The 9,223-nt window shown below is 51.9% G+C and overlaps 1 protein-coding gene across 2 annotated transcripts in view; it reads left to right on the top strand.

The window, feature by feature from the left end:
- Positions 1-6,378, top strand: part of UBAC1 (UBA domain containing 1) — a 29,421-nt gene extending 23,043 nt beyond the window's left edge. For both annotated transcript variants that reach the window (XM_017505671.2, XM_017505673.2), the window contains 2 exons: positions 1,938-2,076; positions 5,828-6,378. In XM_017505671.2, coding sequence (XP_017361160.1) covers positions 1,938-2,076; positions 5,828-5,943 — 255 coding nt within the window. In that variant the 3' untranslated portion in view covers positions 5,944-6,378. The remainder of the gene's footprint in view (positions 1-1,937; positions 2,077-5,827) is intronic.
- The last annotated feature ends 2,845 nt before the right edge of the window (positions 6,379-9,223 follow it).

Below are 9,223 nucleotides of genomic sequence, written 5' to 3' on the forward strand. Positions count from 1 at the left end.
GTGAGTGACTGCTTGGCTGTGGTGAGTGAGTGTCGGGCTGTGGTGAGTGCGTACTGGGCTGTGGTGACTGCTTGGCTGGGTGAGTGAGTGCTGGGTTGTGGTGAGTCAGTGCTGGGCTGTGGTGAGTCAGTGCTGGGCTGTGGTGAGTGCTGGGCTGGGTGCTGGGCTGTGGTGAGTGAGTGCTGGGCTGGGTGAGTGAGTGCTGGGCTGAGTGAGTGAGTGCTGGGCTGTGGTGAGTGCTGAGCTGTGTTGAGTGAGTGCTGGGCTGGGTTAGTGCTGGGCTGTGGTGAGTGAGTGCTGGGCTGGGTGAGTGCTGGGCTCTGGTGAGTGAATGCCGGGCTGGGTGAGAGTCCTGGGCTGGTTGAGTGAATCCTGGGCTGGGTGAGTGCTGGGCTCGGTGAGTGAGTGCTGGGCTGGATGAATGAGTCTTGGGCTGGGTGGGTGCTGGGCTCGGTGAGTGAGTGCTGGGCTGGATGAATGAGTCCTGGGCTGTGGTGAGTGAGTGCTGGGCTGTGGTGAGTGAGTGCTGGGCTGGGTGAGTCATTGCTGGTCCGAGTGTCAGACTGTCGTGAATGTGTGCTGGGCTTAGTGAGTGAGTGAGTACTGGGCTCGGAGAGTGTGTGCTGGGCCGGGTAAGTGAGTGCTGGGCTGTGGTGATTGAGTGTCAGGCTGTGGTGAGTGAGTACTGGGCTGTGGTGAGTGCTTGGCTGGGTGAGTGAGTGCTGGGCTGTGGTGAGTGAGTTTGGGGCTGTGGTGAGTGAGTGCTTGGCTGGGTGAGTGAGTGGTGGGCGGGGTGGGTGCTGGGAGCGTCACTCCTGATTGCCTGTGCATGGTGGAGGCCGTGTGTTTGCTTGCTTCCACGTGCGGTGAAGTGTGTGGCTGTTTAAGTGAGATAATAGGGTAGCTGTCTCAAAGAATACAAAAATTTAAAAACACAAAATTCTAGTCTTTTTTTTTTTGAGATGGAGTCTTTCTCTTGTTGCCCAGGCTGGAGTGCAGTGGCGTGATGTCGGCTCACCGCAACCTCTGCCTCCTGGGTTCAGGCAGTTCTCCTGTCTCAGACTTCCAGGTAGCTGGGATTCCAGTCATGCACCACCATGCCCAGCTAATTTTTTTTGTATTTTTAGTAGACACGATGTTTCCCCATGTTGGTCAGGCTGGTATTGAACTCCTGACCTCATGATCTGCCTGCCTCCCAAAGTGCTGGGATTACAAGTGTGTGCCACTGCGCCCGGCCTAGGCTTTGTCTTTCTAAAATGGTGCCTTATGTGTACATACTCTATGGATAGGTAATTTGTACATTTATCTGCTCACGCTGGTCTTGACCTCCTGGCTTTAATTGGTCCTCCTGCTTTGGCTTCTGAAGTGCTGGGATTACATGCATGAGCCACCACACCCAGCCCATTTATATTATTAAACTGACTCAGAATGATTCTTGTCCTGTGCCTGGGTGCCAGCTGGGCTGATGGAGCTCTGCCTGGGGAGGGCCCCGTGGTGACCAACACCACCCCCCACTAACCAGCGGAGCTGGCAGCTCACAACTCCAAAATGGAGATGAGGAGCCTGTATCCTAATGTCTCCAGCACTACTGACTGCCTGTAACAGGACCACAGGCAAGCTGGGTGCTTGGTACGTTTGTTAATTACCTTCCCGACACTCCTCGGTGGACCATGCTGGCCCAGGTTACCGGGGAAGCGGCAGCAGTCAGTGATGTCTGCACTGTCTCTTCCTTCTTTCTCTGGCCTGGTCTGACATGCACAGCAGTGAATCTGGGCTGGGTTTGTCTTCATGGTAGGGTCCCTTCCAGTGAGAGCAGCCTCAGGGCCTCAACAGGAACTCACAGCAGGGTGCCGGAGCAGCCCTTGTGCTTGCTGCTGGTGGTGTCTTGCAGACGCACTGAAGGGCTAATGGTGGCATTGGTGCTCTTGGCTTTGCAGTGCGAGTGGCTGCTGGGGGACCGGAAGCCCTCCCCGGAGGAGCTGGACAAGGGCATCGACCCCGACAGTCCTCTCTTTCAGGCCATCCTGGATAACCCAGTGGTGCAGCTGGGCCTGACCAACCCGAAAACATTGCTAGGTATGTGCATCTTCTTCACACTCACTCGCGGTGGGGGAGGCTGGCCGTTCCCTCGCAGGACATGCAGGTGCCGCGGAGGCGACGCGGAGGATCCCGCGCTGAGGGTCGCTGTGCCCTGGTGGCATGTCCTGCCATGCACCTTGGCATCCCGCAGGTGTAGCTCTGCTGTGTCACTGTGGGGCCTGCAGGTCAGGTTCTGATTGCAATGTGACTGTCTCCTGCGCGATGACGCTCATACAGGCTTCAGAAAACCGGTGCCAGTGGCTTCCCAAGGGCCAGCAGGGTGGAGACTGCACCAGCAGCTTAAGAACTCACGTGAGGACAAGGCGTGGTTTGGGCTTTTGGTCTTACTCTTTGTCAGGGACTTCACTGGTAATTGCTTATTTTTGTTGTGAGATACTACATACAAAAGTATATATGATGCTATAACTTTAAAGAATAAAACTAATAGTCCTGTATCTGCCATTCAACTCTGAGTCTGGGGTGCCCCTCCCTCCAGTGTGGCCATCGCTATTGCCACGGCTTACCTCTCTGCTTCCCTGTAGAGTTTTCTCATATTTGTCTCTCCTCAAACAATCTCTCATTTGTTGCTGCCTTTGTGTAAGCAGAATCACGTTTCAAACAGGCCTCTGACTGACTGACACATTCTTTGTGGGAGTTGTGGAGTAATTCGTTGATGGAAGGCACCGGGGAACTGATGGTCCTTGGGTTGTCTGCATGTGGTGCTGCTCTTAGTGTTCCCATTGCCAGGGAGCTGGGATGAGGGTTTCTCTAAGCCGAATACCTAGGGCTGGGATTGCAGGGTTCCTGCTGGTCCCCAGGAGCCAAGGTCCTGGACGTTGGGAGGACCTTTGCTACCTGAGTAGGCTGGAGGTGTCTCTGGTGCTGTGACAGCCATGCCCTGATCTTGATTAAAGGCTGGCCTTCTTTCAGAAGTGTATTGGCCACCTGTAGGACCTCAGCCGTGAGAGGGCTTCTGCTCAGCATTTGGCCTGCTTTTCTCTTGGATTGTTTTCTTATTCATTCAGAAAGGTCCTCACCTCCTAGATCCTGACCCTTTCCCCATTAGTTGTGCTGCAGATGCCGTTGTTGAGTTTCCGACGTATTTACTCATGCTGATGGGCAGAATTCTGTGTTTTAATGTCCTTAAGTGTGTCTGTGTTTTCTTTTAGAATGTGAACCTTTAAAGAAAACCCTCCTATCCCAAAGTCAGAAATACATTTTCCTTTATTTTTTTTCCAAAACTGTTGAAGTTTCTCTCATTTCAGTCCATAATCTACCCAGAAGTATGTGTGTGGTGTGAGGTAGGGATCTTCTTTTTACCCAAATTCTAAAACCTGAGAATGGTCTTTTGTGAGTTTATTTTTGTTCTTAGTGATTCCTTTCACACTGAAAGCATATTCCTCCTAGCTCTCCTACTGTTTGTATACCTTAGGATATTAGTGTGTGCTGCCTTGGGGTCTGTCCAAAAACCTTTTTTCTTTTTCTAACAGAAACATGATCTTGCTCTGTCACCCAGGCTAGAGTGCAGTGATGGCCCCACTGCCCATGCAGAATCTGCCCCCAGCACACGCACTCGCCTACCTCCATATCATAGACAAGACCCCCACTGTTTTAATTTGTATTCCTTTTAGTTATTGGCAGTGTTGGATATTTTCTGTTATCCATTGCATTTCTTCTTTTATGTACTGCCTCTGCCTGTCATCTGTTTTTTTTTTTTCTTTCCTTTTTTGGAGACAGGGTGTTGCTCTGTCACCCAGGCTGGAGTGCAGTGGTGCAGTCACAGCTCACTGCAGCCCTGACATCCTGGGCTCAAGTCGTCATCCTCCCGGGTAGTTGTGACTATAGGCACACACCCCCATGCCCAGCCAATTTTATTGTTGTTGAGATGGGATCTCGTGGTTTTTGTTCAGGTTGGTCTTGAACTCCTGGCTTCAAGCGAGCCTCCCACCTCTGCCTTCCAGCATGCTGGAATTGTAGACGTAAGCCATTGCACCTGGCCCATCTGTTTCTCAATTGCAATATTAATCTTAGAGCCTTCTTGATAGCTTCTTGTATGTTAGGGACATCTACTTTTGTAAACTGTTTCTGCCCTCTAATTTTGTGTGGCATTCTCTGACTTACAAAAGTTAAGATATACAGAAGAAAGTCTTTCCTTAGGTTAGGCACGGTGGCTCATGCCTGTCATCTTAGCACTTTGGGAGGTTGAGGTGAGAGGATTGCTTGAGCCCGGGAGTTGAAGACCAGCCTGAGTCACATAGCAGGACCTTCTCTCTATTAAAAAAAAAAAGCAGGTCAGGCGCTGTGGCTCACATTTGTAATCCCAGCACTTCGGGAGACTGAGGTGGGCAGATCACAAGGTCAGGAGTTCGAGACCAGCCTGGCCTATAGTAAAATCCCATCTGTACTAAAAATAAAATACAAAAATTAGCCGGGCGTGGTGGTGTGCGCCTGTAGTCCCAGCTACTCAGGAGGCTGAGGCAGGAGAATTGCTTGAACCTGGGAGGCAAAGGTTACAGTGATCCTAGATGGGCCACTACATTCCAGCCTGGGCAACAGAGCAAGACTGTCTAAAAAAAAAAAAGAAAAAGAAAAAAAATCAGCCAGGCATGGTGGCATGCCTGCTACTTGGGAGACTGAGGTGGGAGGATCACTTGAGCCTGGGAGTTCAAGGCTGCAGTGAGCCATGATCACTCCATTGCACTCCAGCCTGGGCAACAAAGCAAGACTGTCTCAAAAAAAATCCAAAAAGGAAAGTCCTTCCTCAGATAAATAATCATCTGTGTGGTTTTTCATATTTAACTCCCTTTCTTCGTCTTTTTGTTCATCTCTTTGATCCTTCCAGAATTTATTTTGCTGTTTGTTGAGAGGAGATTAAGTTCCCCGCCCTGTGTGAGGAACAGCTGCTGTGGACCTTATAGTTTGTTCTCGGAGACACCGGGTTGGCATCATCTTTCTTGGTCTCTGTCTGAGATTTTGAAGTGGTTTTCAGGGACTTTGAATCGGAACACCAAGGGATTGCTTTAGGGCCTGGGGGTTGTCCAGTCATGAAGAGCCAAGTCAGGTTCACTCTGACTCTGCTCAGCTGCTGGCTCCTGGGCCGTGAATGGCTGTGAATTCCTGTAGTGAGCACTTTGCCTGGAGCCTGTAAGTGCTCCCATGGGTGTCAGGTCATAGTGGAGCCATCGATCAGGCAGAGGGGCCGGCTGCCAGCAGACGGTGTGCGCCTTCACAGTGTGGGGAGCGGAGAGCTGTTTGCTAAAAGGCAGCTGCTCAGGGAAGCAGTTGTATAAAGCTGTTCAGAAGACCCACATTTTCATTTGGAGGAAGTGCTTTGCTGCATTTTTAAAGTGCTGGTTTTTTAAAGAAGTCATTTTTCTAAGGCCGAGCATTACGGTTTTCCAATTTATTGTTAACTTTGTAACAGTGCCTTTGTGTGTCCTTTCTGCATCTGCTGACCTCCTCGGGGTGGGATTGGAAGTTGAGTTGCTGGGGGAGATGATTTTTGAGCCCTGGCGGCTGCCTGCCAGAATTAAGTGCACGATTGTGATCGGATCTCCTGATTTGATCGGCGCATCTGACCGAGCTGGGTGGGTTTCAGGCGGAGAGTGCACAGCAGGGAGCTCTGTGTGGCCTTTGCCCTGGAGACACACCCTCGCCATTAGGAAGCTGCAGAAGAGGAAAGTCACGCCGGGGCCTCTGGGCTGAGTTGGGGGCGTGGGCACTCAGCCTGGCTCTGTTTCTCCTGCAGCGTTTGAGGACATGCTGGAGAACCCGCTGAACAGCACCCAGTGGATGAATGATCCCGAAACGGGTCCTGTCATGCTGCAGATCTCTAGAATCTTCCAGACACTAAATCGCACGTAGGTGGCGCTGCTCCGCTCGGCTGCCCGGCCACAGCAGCCCCCAGCGCAGCCCAGGGCAGAGCGGACATCACCTGGAAACTCACTTCAGCTCCTCGGCCCTGGACCATTGGTGGCGCCGCGGCTGCTCCTGCACTCTGATCTGATTGCTTATGAACTCTGGTGACGGTAGTCTGTAAGGCCGTATTTTTAGCATCTGACAGGTGTTTACAAAAAAGTGCTTTTGGCACTAGGAAGTGGAGTGATGGCTTCCTCCCGTGCTCCTCTGGGCTCTTGAGTGGCTGCTTGAACTGCCCCCAGACGTTTGCTTAGAGAGTCCATGTGTTATTTGTTATTTGGCGGAGGCAGGTTTCCACCCAGAGTGTTAATGTCAGGCATGCTAATTTAACTAGTCACTCACAGATGACTTTTCTTTAATAAATAAAGTCCCTTTTCCTATTTCCTGTCTTGGTCTTTTCTTGGTGCTGTGGAAGAAGCCCATGCCTCCCTGGGGGCCGCATCCCGCGGCTTCATGCTCACTGCTCCGACCCGGGGCGGGCGCTGGGGCCACCGCAGCACGTGGGCGGTCTTGTGGCCACGTTTGGTTGGCAAAGCCTCGTGTTGTATTGGGTTTAAGGGACTGGAGCTGAGCCCGAATTCCCGGGACACAGGTGCTGAGCATGGCAGCTCCCGCCTGCCCCTGGCCTCTTCCTCTTTTTCTCCATTTCTTTTTTAAAAACATGACCTGTGTCTTAAAATGAGAAACTGAGTTTTGTGTTTTGTGAACTCTGCTCATGATTCTTGTTGGGGGCAGTCAGTTCCGAGCTGCTCGTTTTCAGCTCCTCTTCTGAAGCGGCCCCTCCCATGCCCTGCCTTGCCCTGCCCTGCCCTGCCCTGCCCTGCCCTTCCCACCCGTGTGGGAACCTTAGCTGAGCTCTGGGTGCACAGTAGCTAAGAATGTTTTCGGAAAATATTTATTTTCACGCATCTAGGTCTTCATTATTTTTGAGATTTAGATTTAAAACTAAGTTTAGTTTAAACCATTTGGGCAGGCCGGGCAGGGTGGCTCACGCCTGTAATCGCAGCACTTTGGGAGGCCGAGGTGGGTGGATCACGAGGTCAAGAGATCGAGACCATCCTGATTAACATGGTGAAACCCCGTCTCTACCAAAAATATAAAAAATCAGCTGGGCATGGTGGCGCGTGCCTGTAATCCCAGCTACTCAGGAGGCTGAGGCAGGAGAATTGCCTGAACCCGGGAGGCGGAGGTTGCGGTGAGCCTAACGAGCAAAACTCTGTCTCAGGAAAAAAAAAAACAAAAAAAACCAATTGGGCAGAAATGTTAAAAATGATTTTTAAAAGCGAATTTCACATCTAAGCCTATGTTAAGATGGTCGTGTAGTCGCACTGAGGTGGGAGGCCCTCTTGAACCCAGGAGCTTGAGGCTGCAGTGAGCTGTGATCGCACCACTGCTCTCTAGCCTGAGTGACAGAATAAGACCCTGTCTCTGAAAAGCAGTTATCCAGGTATCCCTGAAGCAGCAGGACACATTCTCAGCATTTGTGCTACACTCTTTTACTATTATTTTGCCTCTGTTTCTTTTTTTTGAGACAGAATCTCACTCTGTTGCTCAGGGTAGAGTGTAGTAACTCCATCTCGGCTCACCGAAGCCTCCACCTCTTGGGTTCAAGTGATTTTTGAGCCTCAGCCTCCCGAGTAGCTGGGATTACAGGTGCACGCCACAACACCTGGCTAATTTTTTTTGTTTTTGAAACGGAGTCTCACTCTGTCACCCAGGCTGGAGTGAAGTGGTACAGTCTGGGCTCACTGCAACCTCCATCCCTGGGTTCAAGCTATTCTCCTGCCTCAGCCTCCCCAGTAGCTGGGATTACAGGTGCCTGCCACCACGCCCGGCTAATTTTTGTATTTTTAGTAGAGACGGGGTTTTGCCACGTTGGCCAGGCTGGTCTCAAACTCCTGACCTCAGGTGATCCACCTGCCTCGGCCTCCCAAAGTGTCAGGATTACAGGTGTGAGCCACCGTGCCTGGCCAATTTTTGTATGTTTAGTAGAGATGAGTTTCGCCATGTTGGTCAAGCTGGTCTCAACCTCCCAAGGTGCTGGGGTTACAGGCCTGAGTTGCTGCCCCAAGTCTGTGTTTCGTTTTTTAAATGGCAACTAAATCTTTTATTCTGTGGGTTCAAAGTACGTGGTTTGTGGGCCTCATACCTATTTCTTCTGCTGCTGGGTGTGAAATTGTCCTTCCTGAAGCTGTGGGCCGGGCCCTGCAGCCTTCCTGCACACTTCAGCTGAAAGCACAGCCCTGGACGGGACACTCAGGCTCTGTGTTTCCATTTCTTCTCTAGGGAGAAGGAAAGTCCCCCCTGAGAATGTCTCAGAGGGGCTGGGCTGACCCCGGCACATCCCAGCCTTGGGCAGGTGTGGGTGCAGGTAAGGGAGTCGCCCCAGCGGCGGGCCTCACATGAGCTCATGCGTCTTTTCCTGTTAAGATGTTTCGGGAGGCTGGGCGTGTGGTGGCTCACACCTGGAGTCCCAGCACTTTGGGAGGCCAAGGATCAGCGGAAGGATCACTTGAGCCCAGGGGTTTGAGACTAGCCTGGGCAACAGTGAGACCTTGTTGCTATAAAAAAATACAAAAATCAGCAGGGCAAGGTGGCATGCAGCTGTAGTCTCAGCGGCTTGGGAGGCCCAGGCAGGGATCACTGGACCCCAGGAGGTCAAGGCTGCAGTAAACCATGATCCGGATGCTGCCCTCTAGCCTGGGCGACAGAGCAAGACCCTGTCTCAGGAGATCCCTGAGAAAAGAAAAGCCTACTGGGGCCAGGTATGGTGGTGCACACCTGTAATCCCAGAAGTTCAGGAGACCAAGGTGGGTGGATCGCTTGAGCTCAGGAGTTTGAGACCAGGCTGGGCAACATAGTGAGACCCCTCCCTACAAAAAATACAAAAAATTAGCCCCATGTGGTGTGCATGCCTGTAGTCTCAGCTACTCAGAAGGCTGAGATGGGAGGATTGCTCGCGCCTGGGAGATTGAGGCTGCAGTGCATTGAGATCGTGCCACTGCACTCCAGCCTGGGCGACAGAGCAAGACCCTATCTATCTCAAAAAAAGAAAAGCCTCTTGGTACCTGTCAGCACAGCCGTGTTCATTCTGGTTATGGTCCTGGCCTTTGCCGTGCCTGGAAAGGGGGCAGGAGTCAGTGGCCTCGAGGGCCTTCCTCCATGCCTGACCTGCTTCCCTGTTGCTCTTGGGCTTGAGGGCGGGTACAGGACGGCCCCCATGTGC

Source organism: Cebus imitator, unplaced genomic scaffold (assembly GCF_001604975.1).
Source record: "Cebus imitator isolate Cc_AM_T3 unplaced genomic scaffold, Cebus_imitator-1.0 Scaffold339, whole genome shotgun sequence".
Lineage (NCBI taxonomy): Eukaryota > Metazoa > Chordata > Mammalia > Primates > Cebidae > Cebus > Cebus imitator.